Consider the following 15,601-nt stretch of genomic DNA (forward strand, 5'->3'; position numbering starts at 1 on the left):
ACTGATGTTGAAGTTGAAACTCCAATACTTTGGCTACCTCATGCGAAGAGTTGACTCATTGGAAAAGACCCTGATGCTGGGAGGGATTGGGGGCAGGAGGAGGAGGGGACGACAAAGGATGAGATGGCTGGATGCCATCATCGACTCAATGGACATGGGTTTGGGTGGACTCCGGGAGTTGGTGATGGACAGGGGGGCCTGGCATGCTGCAGTTCATGGGGTCGCAAAGAGTCAGACACAATAGAGCAACTGAACTGAACTGAAGATCACAGAGCTACTGAGTAGCTGAGCTTGGATTACAGCCAAGAGATCTGATTCAAGAGCGTGCACTCTTAATCACCAGAATATAGTGTCCTCAGCTTAATGGAGATAAATTTTCTTTTGGCAATTATACTTCTTACTAATGAGCATGTTCTCAAAAGCAACACAAGGAACATGCCTCACATATTAGCAGTGTCTCCATTACCAGTGTTTACCCACTAAACACAAATGTGCCAGGTTTCAGAGGACGATGATGTTGATACTTAATTGAAAGGAACAACATCCACCTTTAGATTTTAGATATGCCTGAATGGAAGCAAGGATGTCAGATCATACAATAGAGACTTAACTTTTGTTATTTTTTTTTTCTGATTTCATAACACAGTTACCCATTTTACAGGTAAAGAAATGGAAGTTCAGAAAGATTAAGTAGTTAACTTGCTGAAATTCAAAGAGTTATTAATCAGTTAGGTCAGTTAATTGAGCCAAGGCATTTCCAAACCTAAAGGCTACTCTTCTAGTCACATCTCAGAATGCACGGTATACAAATAGTAGAGACACACAGAAGGTGGCTACATTAAGTTAAAGCAGACTGTTCTGAGCTCTAAGCCTAAACCTTGTTCAAAACATTTATCCAAAAAAAAAAAAAAAAGTATCTGGCATGCTCCAGTCAATGGCGTATGAAGCCTGAGAAAACAAAACCAAAACAAGTCACAGGAAAACATTCTCTAAGAGAAAGCCTGTGTATAGGCTCACCCACAGGAACCATCAGGAGAAAAGAAACACAAAATCTAGGGGTTGCAACCGGCTCACTAAAATGCATATTAAAGAATGTCTCCAGACTCCATGAACAATGACAGTGGCCATCCCAGCACATGATCATCTCTCACAGAAGACCTCTCGTGTCCCTCTGAGTCTTGTCTGATCCTTTCCATCCTTGCCAGCAGCCTGAGGGAGGATAAAGCCTAGGGCCAAAACAGGGTGGTTTGGGCACTACTGAAATCTGCAGCCACAGCAAAACCCGATAACTAGGTATTAACAGATCACTGAGTCTCTGATGCAAAGATGTTTCTGGCACTCAGTGGCTGTCAGGCTTGGGGTTGACCAGATGGTCTAAGGCCACGTTAGGATAGCTTCCTCTGATCTGAGCTTAGGATAGTATGGGTCCTCCCCAGAATGTGGTTTATCGCACTCACCTCTGCTTTTTTCTGCTTTTCCTCCTGCTCTTTCTGTTCCTTCTCCATGCCCACCAGCTTGAGCTTCAGCTCAGACACTTCGGTCATCAGATTGAGCTTCTGGGTCTCAAGAGATGTACGACTTAGTAGCTCCTGCAGGCAAAAACAGATTTCAGAATTGTAAACCTCCATGGCAATAGGAACAACTGTAACTCCATTCATAGCACATAAGGCAGTCTCTACATTGTACACTGAAACCGTTACTTGTGAGCCACACTTCTATCTGGGACAGGCCTGGGTTGATGCTGGGTCACTCAGGGATTGCACAGTCCCTGATGCTATCCTCTGTGCTCCGAGTCAATGTGAGCTACATTTCTCAAAAAAACACATTTGTCCATAGAAACCATTGTTCGTTATTTCCAGGTTAGAGAAAAATAGATGGGTCGGCGCAGAGAACAAAATTTCTCCATGTCTATTTTTAAAGCAAAGGCAGCAGAGTCTCTGCACCAAAATAAACAAACAAACAAAAAACAAGCTAATGCTAATAATATATATTTCAAAACCAAAGTCTCCATATCATCTCCTGGGCTTAGTTCAATATTCAGCCCAGTCTTTCACACATCTCACTGTAAGACCTCACTGCAATGAACCTAGAAGGGAGCTAGGACATGAAGAAGATATCTGGTGATTATTTCCTGAATGGTTACAGTAGAATCTTCTGTGATATGTATCTTTCCTAGTAGTCCTGCCAAGCCTAAAATAGTAGCAGACAACAACCTGCCATTAATTCATGCACTTACTAAGCATAAATAAGATGAAAAACAAAGGTGATAGGTGAAACACCTGCTCAGCATTACTAGGAACTATGAAGGATCTCAAAAGACCCAGAGGGATGGGATGGGGAGGGAGGTGGGATGGGGGGTTCAGGATGGGGAACACATGTACACCCATGGCTGATTCATGTCATTGAATAGCAAAAACCACTACAATATTGTAAAGTAATTAGCCTCCAACTAATAAAAATAATTGGGTGGGGCGGGGGGAAGCCAGGCGGACTTCCCACAGTCCAGGGGTAACATTCCTCCATGGGCAAAAATGCAATGTTCCATGAGATCCCAAATCCTGCCACCCGACAGACACTGGACACACAAGTCCTAGCAAGGAGACTATGATATGGCCCTCAGAGGCCCTAGGAAGGTAACCACCAAAGTGAGCAGATGGAAAGGACATCCTGCCATGGTCTGAACTTTCTGTATCATCTTAAGCAACCCAACCCTAGTACAAGAATGGTGATATCAACAATCTGACCCTACAGTCACAATTTCATGTGTTCTGAACAGTTTTCACCTCATAAAACCAAACCACATGAGACACAGATTTTAACTTGGACAAGACGATTTCCTAGGCCAAAGGCCATCAGTATCACTGAAAGCCAGGCTACAAACCACCCATTTGCTAACCTGAGGGAGTAAGTATCTAGAACCCAAAGAATTCAGCAAAATGAGCTTTGCGCTGGGCTGAGGAGCCCAGCTCCTCCTGAGACAGTCAGATATGAGGCTGGCTTACAGGGCAAAGGTGGCGCTGCTTGGTCATAAGGAGTTAGCCAGATAAGGGAGCCCAGTGTTGACAGCAGGGTGGGTGGACACACATTCACTGAGTACCTCCTCTGTGCTCAACACTGCTGGGTGCTTTACATACATTGTCTCAATAAACCCCCACCCAGGGACTCAGCAGTCAACATTATCATCCCTATTTCAAGATGAAGAAACAGGCCCAAGATTTACTGGTCCTTTCATCTACTTGAGGCAGTTTGCAAACAGACAATTCAAGTTAAAAAATAAACTGTAAAAAGTAAAGCAGGTAAGGAAAAAAGATGAAGCCAGAGTGATTTTTGGCATAAAACTCAGACCCTAAAGTTCTATTCTTTTTTGATGATCAATATTATCTATATTGATGCTTTTGAACTGTGGTGTTGGAGAAGATTCTTGAGAGTCCCTTGGACTGCAAGGAGATCTAACCAGTCCATCCTAAAGGAGATCAGTCCTGGGTGTTCATTGGAAGGACTGATGTTGAAGTTGAAACTCCAATATTTTGGCCACCTGATGCGAAGAGCTGACTCATTTGAAAAGACCCTGATGCTGGGAAAGATTGAGGGCAGGAAGAGAAGGGGATGACAGAGGACGAGATGGTTGGATGGTATCACCGACTTGATGGACATGAGTTTGAGTAAACTCCAGGAGTTGGTGATGGACAGGGAGGCCTAGTGTGCTGCAGTCCATGGGGTCTCAGAGAGTTGGACACGACTGAGCGACTGAACTGAAAGTTCTAGTCACAGCTAGAGACTGAGTACAATGTGTGCAAATTTCCCAGCCAGGAGTGCAAAAGGAAAAAGGGATGATTCTAGAACTCTAGGTCCATAGGATAATAACAATTGCTTTGGAGTGCTGAGAACTGAGAAAATTTTCTTCCATGACACTTCAGTCATTTGTTCAACTATCAGATGCCAAGGCCTAGGGATAGGAGAGTTAAAAACACAGCTCCTGTGGAGTGCTTGAGTCTTTTAAGATGGTATTTATGCAGTTGTCTATTGACTAGCGGTCAAGATATAAGACAATATCTTGACCTAGATATTGACCCAATATACAATATCTTGACCCAATCCTACCAAGACAGGCAGGAATCAAAAAAGCTTCAGAAAGCATCTCTCTTGAAGATAAGAATCTACTCTGCTTCCTTTATTGCCAGAATCCCTCTGGCTGTTTTAACTGCCAGGTTGTAACTGGTCATACCAATGTTAAAGTTGACAAAGACAATGTTCAAATTGGTTGCATTCAAGCTCCAATAGCATTCCAATTGGTAATGCCAGGGTTCTGATTGGTCATACTAACCTTCCGAGTGGACGTTTCAATTAGACACACCAAAGTCTTAAGTAGAAACCTAGGGTTGCTTAATTTCACATGGTCTACTGTTAGTAAAACTTCTACATACTCTCTCATAGCTTGCATCTATTAACATGTGCTTCGCCCTTTCATTATCATCACCCCAGTATTGGTCATTAAAATTGAGAAGTACCATCCTAGTCCCTGAACTCAAAATCAGCCTTCGCCAGCCTTATCCCAGCCCAGCTCCACTTCCTCATCTCCAGGCCCAGCACGGCCTCCAGCCATTGTTATGTACTACGACCTCTATCCTAGTTGTGTGTGTGCTTAGTCACTCAGTCATGTACAACTCTTTGCAACCTCATGGACTGTATCCCACCAGGCTCCTCTGTCCATGGGATTCTCCAGGCAAGAATACTGGAGTGGGTATTCATTCCTTTCTCCTAAGGATCTTCCCAACCCAGGGACTGAACCTGGGTCTCCTGCATTGCAGGCAGATTCTTTACCATCTAAACTACTACCTGACCCTCATCTTGATCCAGAATGTATGTTTGCTTTTAAAATCTTCAACTCTGAAATTCTCCCCTCTAGGCACAATCCTCTGACCTTTCAACTAGCACTTTTACTTATTCAAAACATCTTTAATTTCGACTTCTGTGGCTACTAGTTACTTAATAACTCCCTATTTTCCTAGTTTATCAACTTCCTTCATGCAGTATTTGCCTCCATAGCCACCGTATACCTTAAGGCTTATCATTTCCATTGAACCATTTCTGCACCAGAAAATTCTCCCCCCAACTCATTCCTGCCCCTAGGTCTGAAGTGTGTTTGCTTCACCAGTGTGCCCAGTCTGTGCCAAACCTCAAAGACTTTTGCCTATGTTTCCACTCCCCATGGCCTGAGAACTGCTGGTAAAAGTCACTTAATGATGCCAATTTGTTTCCACGCAAATTTACTCTATCTAATTACAGCTGATCTTCCAACACTGCCTGGCAAAACTTGTATTCATCTCTGGCTGGTTTCTTTCAGAGATTGTTCCAAATCTTTTCCATTCTCTTTGAGCTCTAAACCCCACCCTATTCCCCCTCTTCTCCTCAAATAACCTCTCCTCATATTTACTGAAAAGATTTTTTAAAGATCATCTGATCAGTCATTGAACTTACATCCTTTTGTTTCAAAGTTTCCTGGAATCATCCCTCATTTCTCTCTCTTGAATCATGTCCCAGAGAAAGCAAGCCCACACCTCCTTTCGTGTTAGGCTAGGCTGACACGACTGAACGCAACTGTCAGAACGTCTGTGAGGTTCTACCATCTTAAGAATTGTTCCAGAGTTTGACAGAAAACAACAACAAAATTCTGTAAAGCAATTATCTTTCAATTAAAAAATTTTTTTAAAAAAAGGAAAGAACTGCTCCCAAGCCCAGTAAGTTTCCAGGTTGCACATTAAAAGCATATGTTAAAAGACACATTGATTCCAGAGTTTTCTTCTGAACTGCCCCACCTGACCCACCTTCCTGTGGCTGAACAGTCCTCCATGCCATCCTCACTCAGCTTGAACGAAGACTCAGGTTACTTCCTGGTTAATCAGTAGCGCTGGGCTTTGTTCTGAGTCCTAGTCCTGTTTCTCCCTCTAGCCGGTAGAGCAGAGTGAAGCCTGCTCACAGGGACCTGGGCCCTCCCTCACCTCTGCACTGCCTTAGAGGAAGTTCCCACCAAGTCTGCACTCCTCTAGGGTGGGGCCATTAATCATCCAATCTGACAGGCATTTAATCTCTTCCTCACCATCAGCTTCCATCCCTCAGGCTATAAACATGATCAAATTTCTGACATTTGAAAGAACCTTCCCTCCTGACCTCCTTCCCCTCCAGTGACCACCATCAGCTCCCTAGTGCTTGGACTGGGCAGGCATACTCTGTGTGTGGTGTGAGTGCGAACACTGGCTCTCTCTCTCTCCACTCCCTTCTTCCCCTTACAGCCAAGCCGTGAACAGAATAATCTACTCTTGCTGCCTCTTCCTCATCCTCCTGTTACTTCTCAATAAAACATCTGCATGCCTGCAACTCAGCTTCTGCCTTCAGCGGGCAGAATACAGAAACCGTCCTGGCTCCAGGGACCAATGCCCGCACTTTCACTTCTCAGCTCTCAACTCACTGACTCACCCTGAATCCTCCCATCAGTGTAGCCCCATCCTCCCTTTCCATTTCTCTGACCTTTCTTTTTTTCTTTTTCCTGTCACTTGCTAGCTTCTTTTATCCTGGTTACCCTTTAAGAATAACATTCTTGGATCCTGAGCACCCATCCCCAAGACTGGAGTGATTTCTGGATCCAGCCTATTTGTCTAGAAGGTTTGGCACCTCCTCGGACCCACGGGAGGATCCTGCTGGGATCTATCCCAATCACACAGCTACTATAATGGGCGGGGGTGGGGCAGTATGAGCAGGCAGGGGGCTGGAGATGAGAGGCAGCGGTTTCATAACGTCTGCTCTCCTGATTGTTTCAAGGCTGCCTGTATAAATGAGAGAAGGCAGGGGATAAACAGAGGGTGGTATGAGACGAGGGTGGTTTGTGTTTCTTACTACGAAGGGCCATGAAACTGGATAATGAAACTTTAGGAAGAAAACCAATGAACAAAATTATCACCCACCCCCCTCACTTCACCACGACCAGTAATCTCTTCCAGAAGGGCAAATACATCTCCTTTCTTGGAGATGAAAAAAAAAGCTTCCCTCTCAGAGCAAACCGTCATTTCCTTTTTCCAAAGCTCGGAGTCTGAGTGGGGCTGATAAAAAGAGCTTGCCTTTCAACTAGGCTCTCCTTAAAGGGCCACATCTTGAAGCAATTACCTCCATCTTTAAGTGTGGAACCTGACCCAGTGAGTTACTGGCCAATGATGGAGGGCTGTAGCCAGACTGGCAACCTGAAACCAGAATGGTCTTTACAGGCCAAGGAAAGACTTGAAAGGAAAAATGTCTCCCTTTGCCCTTTGAGGTAAGAGGCCAAGGCCCTGCTGGGAAGTCTCTTTCAGGGAGAGGGGCTCATAGTCAAGCTGGATTTGACTCAGTCCCTACTAACTAAATCATCTCTCTGAACCTCAGTCCCTTTACTTTATCTGTAAAAAGGGGTAAAGCACCTATTTCACGCTGTGGTCTGGAGATTCAACAGCAAATGAGATAAACCTGAGGAAAACAGTTATCTGCCTCATGAATCTCCCACAGGGAGTTTTAGGGAATAACTGGCAAATCCCTGTTTTCTTCACTCATGACACAAGTGCCCTGTCTCCCTGGACAGATTTGTGTTCCCACAGGAGGATGTGCATAGCTCTGTTTAATGTCCTTTCTGAGGCAGAAATACTTTCCTCAAGGTGCTCTTTAGGAATTTATGAACTGGGTGCTGACGACGCTTTGCTGTGTTCACACATCTGGGCACACTGGTCCCTCACTCGACTCAGGGGCTGGAGCTGAGCCTGGGTCCCGCACTTTCCGGGACATTATGCGATGGTCCAGTTTTTACAAAACTGGAAGAACTGTACTACAGCTCTAAGAGGTGGGCAGAGCAGAGTCCACACTGTCATCCTCTTTCTCTATAAATAAGAACATAGGTTCACTGACTTATCCAGATCAATCTCAAGTGTTAAATCTGCAGAAAGTCATGTCTGCAGACTCCAAATCCCCTCCATTTGTCATTCTCCACCCCTCACCTTCCCTGGTGGCTCAGAGGGTAGAGAATCTGCCTGCAATGCAGGATACCTGGGTTCGATTCCTGGGTTAAATTTCATTTAAATTAGTTGCATGGTAATCCACTCCAGTATTCTTGCCTAGAGAATCCCCATAGACATGGGAGCCTGGTGGGCTACAGTCCATGGGGTCGCAAAGAGTCGGACATGACTGAGTGACTAAGCATAGCACATACCTCACCTAAAAGGCAGCCAAGTCTACGGCCATACCACTCTGAACGCGCCCGATCTCGTCTAAGAGGCAGCCAACACAAATGAAGTTACCTGATGCCTGGAGCGCCAGGCCAGGTAGGAGGACTGAAATAGAGCCAGAGGTCCTTCCCAGTTTCCCCAAAGCTGGACTGTGTCTTCCAAGGAGCTCTGTAGCCTTTCCTCCTCCCACCTCGGATTCCTTATCCTTTCTTCTTCTTGGCACTAAACGTGGCTTCTGTTCTTGACACTGATTACATCTGCTGACGGCCGGTCTCTGCAAAGTACTCCCTTTGGCTACCAGCTCTGTATTCAAGCTCTTCTCCACTGAAATCATCACCCTCTGGAGGCGGGTCAGCAATCAGAGGCAGAGGAACCTCCCAGAGAACCCAGGGAGGCCGCTCTAGAAAAAGCCACCAGGGACGTCATGACCTGCTTAAGGAACCAAGGGGCAAATCTCAGCCCTGTGGGCTCCATACTCAGACCAGTGAAAATAGTTTCAGGCTGTGGCCCTTTGAATACCCACTTGTACATTTCCTGGGAAATGTCTCTTCCTAATGGGGAAGGTTCCCTGGGGAATCTAGACATGCTCAGTGAGTCAGAGACCTTACCAGAGTAGGTGTTATCACAGGCAGTCCCAAGGGGTACTCATGGATGCTCTGTTCCCACCCTATGTTCTGCAACAGACTACAGATAAGCCCTCAAACGTATCCATAATCTATGTGTATCTCACGTGGCCCTGTCTCTGTGCTGATTCTGTTTGGTCCTGGTTCACTTGTCTATCCCCATAGGTCTTCATGCTCTCCCTTTCTGGAGACCAGATGGGTAAGTGTGTAGAAGAAAACAGATGAGAGCTAAGAGATCAGTAGTCATGAACAGATGTGAGAGTTGGACCATAAAGGAGGTTTAGCGCTAAAGAATTGATATTTTCAATTTGTGGTACTGGAGAGAGCCCCTGGACAGCAAGGAGATCAAACTAGTCCATCTTAAAGGAAATCAACCCTGAATATTCACTGGAAGGACTGATGCTGAAGCTGAAGCTCCAATACTTTGTCCACCTGATGGGAAGAGCTGACTCATTGGAAAAGACCCTGATGCTGGGAGGGATTGAGGGCAGGAGAAGGAGGGGATAACAGAGGATGAGATGGTTGGATGGCATCAGTGACTCAATGGACATGAGTCTGAGCAAACTCTGGGAGATAATGAAGGACAGGGAAGCCAGGAGTGCTGCAGTTCATGGGGTTGTAAGGAACTGGACACAACTTAGTGACTGAACAAAACAAAGAGATCAGCACTTAGGAGAGGGGGCAGGCCAAGCCAGGCTGAGGGGTCCTGGGCTCACAAGTCGGGTGTGGAACTAACCTCCTCCCTCTTGGGCTCCTGGAGGGAGGCTGACATTGGTCAGGGGAACAGCTGTGGGGAGAGACAGCACAGTGGGGTTTGGAGCCCATGGATGCACAGGGTTTGGGTTACGTGGTTGAGTATGGGTTTCCTTAAGTCTACCCTGTCTCAACAGTGGTCTTCCAGCTGGCCCAAGGGGCCAAGTCTGGAATCAAGGTTGAAGATCAGAGGTCCATGGGCCAGGTTTAGCCTGAAGGTAAATATTGTGTGGTTCAAACTTTTTTTCTTTTTCCCATTTAAATTAGTTGCCAATTTTTTTTTTTTAACACATTATTGGGGATTTTTACAGGCACTAATACCTGTTGCAGCTGATTTGTTATGTTAGTGAATATTGAAACACTCCAGGCTTTATACATTCAGGTAATAACATTCAGGTAACAAAAGACATATTAATATGTCTCTGGTCAGTAAGATGTTAAAACAGAAAGACCAATCTTTAAATCCTTATATGTATAGTCCCAGCTTCTTGTGAAAACTGGAATATCTAGCAACACTGGGCATCCATGGGCGGTCAGCTGCCTCTTCAAACAGGATGTGTTCAAAGGGCAGGGCTGCTAGGAACTCGTTCCCAAGGGAAGCAGTGTCCATGTGCAGTCAGCAGGCCCCATGCTCCTTCAGAGCTCCTGGGCCTTTAACAGGAGGCCAAGTTGGCTCAGGCAAGAATAGTCTTGAGGGCTGGCAGAAAAAGGTAATTGTTTGCGTCCATTATCTGCCTCAAGGACATGAGTCATGCCTGCTTCTACCATGAGCCCGGGGCCCAGGATATCACAGTCAGATCAGGCAAGTCTCTGCCTGTCCCCAGTTAAGAGGACACTTATGTACACACTTGAAGCTATAGATGGCATTACCTCAGCACTGTGGTGCAAGAATTAAGCGTCTTTTCAAACAGCATCAAGCAGATTTCAGAGAAGCGTTAGCACGTGCAGAACATTCAACGTGGGACTTAGAGCTGGCAACCCAACCATCTCCAGTTCAGGCACCACCAAGCCCAGCAAACACATGAGTGGGCGCGATGCCTCAGAGGCCCCGTAAGAACTTAACTCAGGATCCTCCAGGAGAGGAGTGCAATAGCACACTGCTTTCATTTTACCCTTGAAGGGCTGAGAGAACATGGTCAAAGTTATGGGCATAAAAATAACTTGGTTAAGTTCAGGAAGATCTTTCAACCCCAGAGGGAGCAAATAAGAGCTACTACCCTCTAAAACCTACCAAGCCAAGATACCCACTTATGGTACATGCAAACCACATGACTGCTACCTCACCCACAGCACACAAGAAAGGAGATTTAGAATAAAAACACGATGAAAAGGGTAGTTGAGCCTACGACTTTTAAAAAGTCTAAAAGTTGAACTTCTCTGGTTGTCCAATGGATAAAAATCTGCCTGCCAATGCAGGGGACAAGGGTTTGATCCTTGGTCTGGGAAGATTTCACATGCCACAGGGCAACTAAGCCCGTGGGCCACAACTACTGAGTCTGCATCCTAGAGGCTGTGGTGCACAACAAGAGAAGCCACCACAGTGAGAAGCCTGGGCACCACAGCTAGTGAGGAGCCTCTGTTCGCTGCACCCAGAGAAAGCCCTGTGCACCAATGAAGACCCAGCACAGCCAAAAACTAAAAAAAAAAAAACAATAATTGTTTTAAAAAGTCTAAAATCCAGTCTATGGGATAATGCTTAGGAGGACAAGGCAACCTCCCCAAGGGAGGAGGGGAGCCAAATCGAACTCCTTAGTACACAGACTCAATAAGGAAGCAGAAACATTGTCACTAGAGGGGTGTCGGGGGGCCCTGGAAGAGCAGAAGGGCGGTGGTCAGAGAGCTCAGGTACCACAATGGACCATTTTCTGACCTCCGATTATGTGGTTGGTTACTCACCAGGCATGACTTTCCTGAAACATTAACCTTCTGCCATTTTTCTGACACGTTCCCTTCCACATGCAAGTTTTCCTGGTCTACATCTGTCTAGGTTCTTTTTTTTTTTTTAAAACAGCATTCCGTCATCTTCCTCCCTGGTCCCCATCCCAGAACTGTACCTTCTGCCTTCTTGAAAATATAATCTAGTGGGTTGTCCTATGCACTTCTGTGAAAATGCTTTTCTGCTATTTGAGATTTTTCCACCAGGCTATTTTTTTTCTCCTGAGTCTTCAAAAGGAAGATTCAACTTTTAAAAATGAAAAGAACTCCTATTGTCATTCAGATTTCCAGGGAATATGATGAGCAAGAGAAATGGCACTGAATTTAAACAGAAAATCAAATGAAGCCAAGAACATGGTAACTTATTAATCAGCAGTGAAAGGATGAACTACAAACAGTTTCAGAGCTGTTGGAACTAGTTTCTACAAAGACATTTGCATAAAAATACTGATTTTTTTTTTAAAGTTCCTAAAATGCACTCAAAGCTAAGAAATACCTGGGAAGTAAGACACTTATCCTGAGACCAGAGGTTATATTCAAAGCCTGTGTTCATTACTATTCTGTAGAGAAATAATTTGAATTTTATGCTGACCAGTTTAAAAAAAAAAAAGTTATAACTTGGGGGAAAGGATTATAAGCAGTCTTCTAATTGAACACACTCATTTTAAAAGAAGGACTTTCGCCCGAGACTAGAGTCACATCTCGACAGCTTTTGTCCTGGTGTGCTAGAGTCCTCGGATAGAACCTGCTGGTCTTGATTCACTGGCGAGGGCAATCAGTGCCTCCATGAGTGCCCAGATCAGAAACATGCCTTCCCTGGCTGCTAGATGGAGTAGATTGACAGGAATCTTTCTTTATACTCTTGGTGACTGCCGTGGTGCATTATAAACCCTTTTCTCTGTTCTTCTAGGGTTACTACAAAGTTCTGGGGAAAGGAAAGCTCCCAAAGCAGCCTGTCATCGTGAAGGCAAAATTCTTCAGCAGAAGAGCTGAGGAGAAATTAAGGGTGTAGGTGGGGCTTGTGTCCTGGTGGCTTGAAGCCACATACTGCGAAATTCATTAAATGTTAAGTGCTTTTCAAAAAAAATAAATAAATAAAAAAAATAAAAGAAGGACTTTCATTCTTTAAATAACTAGTGAGCACATTTTATGTGCCAGGTACTATACCAAGAGCTACAAAGTATACACACATAAACTTCAGTAATGGTTTATTTTTCAAAATAACTGCAATGCAAAAATGATGCACGTTAAGGAAACCTATTAACTAGATATATCACATTAGTTCATAAAATACAATTTCTAATTAGCGTCTCAACAGATTCTGAAAACACCTGACAAAAATTCAACACCTCTTCCTAAAAACTGCTGCTCATTATTTACAATGGGGTCAGATTGTTCAGGAAGTCAATTCACTATAATATTTTTACAAAAAAAAAAATCTTTAAGTGATAGTAAAGACAACAACAGTAACATTTAAACTGGAAAAAAAAACACTCCCTCTATGATGTAAAGCATAGAAAATCTGAGGACTAAATCATATCTCTGGTGCAAATATGTTTTTGTATATCATATGTACACACAGCAAAAAGGACCCACGAGAAACAAGAAGACATTTAAGAGATAAAAGGTAAAAGAGCAGCTAATTTTTTTTCATTTTGATATATATTAAACTATATTAAAATATTATTTATGTTATAATGTGATCAATTTTATCAAAGAAAGGCACACAGAGCAAGTAGGGGAAGAGTGAGGGTGGGAAAGAGGCACAAAATAAGCCTAACTGACTTTCGAAAACCCCAGATGCCACTTATAGGACAAAGGCGATAGCCAGACCATGGGCTACTTGGTCATGAGGAGTTAGCCAACGTGTGTCCCATGTGGTTGGCATGATAAGATGAGGGGGAATAGTGAGAGCTCCTCACTGAACCAGGCCTGGAGAAAGCGCCTTGGGAATCTGTGGAACCAGCCCGACAGGTTATTCCTCTCAGGCCTGCCCTTCCCCGCCCTCCCCCTCTGGTTTCACCTGCTGTGTAAACACCGCAAGCTGGGCGTCCAACCGTCCCTGCAGGCAGGACTGGCAAGGAAGCAGGGAGCTCCTTAACCTGGACCCAGAAAGGGGCTCACCCACACGGCTGCAGGACCCAAGGCCCTGGGCCTCACCCGCCCGTACCTGTTGAAGCATCTCTTCGGCAGCATTGAGTTTCACCTGGTGCCCTTCCAGACACACTTCCAGGTCCCGAATCTTCTCTCCCTGGGCTTCCACTTGGTCTGTGAGGACACTCACCTGTCCCAAGAGATAAAGCACAGGTTGAGGATCAGGACTGGCTCCCCACACACCACTGACCCTGGATGCGAGAAGAAGGGCTATTCTTTTTGGCGGGTGGCAGGTGGTGGAAATGTCCTAGATGAAGGAAACCCAGGTTATTTTCTTACCTGGCCAGGAAGTCTCAGCCACCACCCTGACAAGGTCAGTCACATTTCCGACTCTTGACAGACTCAGGGGGAAAACACCCAGCGGCCACAAGAGTGGCCTCCCGGCTGGACTCTGGCTCTCTATGCCTCCACAGGGCTCCCTCGGCTGGCTTGCCAGGGCTTCTGCCACCTCACGTGGAAGCACAATCCAAACTTCTGTGCAGACGAGCCAATGACCTTCCCCCTCTCATCAGGGTGTGAGGACCGCTCACCTATCAGGCGAGGGTTCTGAAGCAATTAAGGAATGTGGGACGTAAAGGGCATGTATTAGCACTGACAACACTTGGCTGCAGAGAGGGTTTGCGCTTCACAGGCCAAAACATGACTCTAAGTCATAAATATATACAAGCCACACTGCGTAGACAGTGGCAGGAAAACAACTGTCTTTCTGAAGAACAGTGAGACTGTCTATTGGAATTGTTAGTTCATAAAAATCCATTTACAATAAGTCATTTAAACTGTTCCCGAAATACAGACTGAGAGGATTTTCATAGCCTTCTCTATCAGCAAACAGCCTCAGGACCCTTTTTCCTTGTTTGTTATTAAAAGGTGACTCAGAGCAGAAAGAGGAAGAAAGCGCATGAGAAACCTCTGCCAAAATAAAGAAATCAAGTACTGGTAAACTGAGATCTTCTACAGCCTTCTTGTTTTTAACCAATGGTTGACTCATCGCTATTTACATATACATGATGGTAAATTATTTCTCAGTCTGTAAAGGAAAGATAGCTGGAGCACGAGCCTTAGTGTGAATTCCTTTATGAGTGTTTAAACAAACTTTATGAATTATCTCCCTTTTACAGAGGAACTAATCTTAATGAATACGACTGCTTTAAGCCTTTCATTTTTATGTTCCTAAGTGATTAATGAATCATTGAAACATATTCCTGGAGCTGATGCATGGTGTGCTAATATTTCGATTATAATCCCCAAACGGGCACCTTATCCTTGCTGCCTAACATGATCAGCAGTCTGGGCCTTTCCAACTACTTACTCTACTTCCAAAAGAGTAGCATTCCAGGGGTGGCCTTTGCTCCTTGGGTCCCAGAGTTTCTGTTTGGGAAGGATATGCTGTGATTAATCTTACTGTGAAGACTGATACCTAGAGAGTCTGTACCCAACTGTGGTGTCATGCACTGGGGTACCCAGAAGAATAATGCATGGTCTCTGGCCTCCTATAGCTTATAGCCCAGCTACTCATACAACTCAGGATACACAGGGCTACGAATACTCTGAACATGAATACTCAGTCAAAGTTATGAATGGAGGAGAGGTGTAGAAAATTGGGACGAAATATGTAAAGATTCTAAATGTGACCTTTATTCAAGAAAAATATTTTTTGAGCCCCTACTACATGCTAGGAATAATTTTAGAAACTGAGGGGATACAAAAGTAGAAGAAGAAGAAGAAAAAAAAGATGACAATCTTTGCATTCAGAAGTTACATTCTAATGAAGATATATTAATAAAAGATTTTGGTTTTATTTGCTTTTAATTCTGGAAGCAACAAATTTTGCCCTGTCTGATTCCCCTTGTTCTTCTGCAGGTAAACCCAGGAGAATATTCTGGAGCAAGGGCTCCA

The 15,601-nt window shown here is 44.6% G+C and overlaps 1 protein-coding gene, 1 long non-coding RNA gene and 1 other non-coding gene across 19 annotated transcripts in view; 2 read left to right on the forward strand and 1 right to left on the reverse strand.

Annotated features, from left to right (window-relative positions):
* The window catches only part of PPFIBP2 (PPFIA binding protein 2), a 166,207-nt gene that overhangs the window by 57,455 nt on the left and 93,151 nt on the right, over nt 1-15,601 (reverse strand). For 15 of the 17 annotated variants that reach the window (XR_006272024.1, XM_043481821.1, XM_043481824.1 and 12 more), the window contains 2 exons: nt 13,722-13,835; nt 1,458-1,589 (listed from right to left, as the gene is read on the reverse strand). Coding sequence is in view for 16 of the 17 variants with exons in the window: in XM_043481821.1 (XP_043337756.1) it covers nt 1,458-1,589; nt 13,722-13,835 (246 nt within the window). In the remaining variant the exon portion in view is untranslated. Of the gene's footprint in view, nt 1-1,457; nt 1,590-5,825; nt 6,619-13,721; nt 13,836-13,984; nt 14,541-15,601 lie in introns of those variants that run through there. The other 2 variants (XM_043481833.1, XM_043481834.1) reach the window with 2 other exon arrangements.
* Nucleotides 7,228-12,663, forward strand: LOC122449805. Its single transcript, XR_006272027.1, has 2 exons — nt 7,228-7,303; nt 12,462-12,663. It is a non-coding gene; the product is annotated as an uncharacterized LOC122449805 (long non-coding RNA).
* On the forward strand, nt 12,234-12,362 carry LOC122450678. Its single transcript, XR_006272177.1, has one exon. It is a non-coding gene; the product is annotated as a small nucleolar RNA SNORA3/SNORA45 family (small nucleolar RNA).

Source organism: Cervus canadensis, chromosome 11 (assembly GCF_019320065.1).
Source record: "Cervus canadensis isolate Bull #8, Minnesota chromosome 11, ASM1932006v1, whole genome shotgun sequence".
In the NCBI taxonomy this organism is placed as follows: Eukaryota; Metazoa; Chordata; class Mammalia; order Artiodactyla; family Cervidae; genus Cervus; species Cervus canadensis.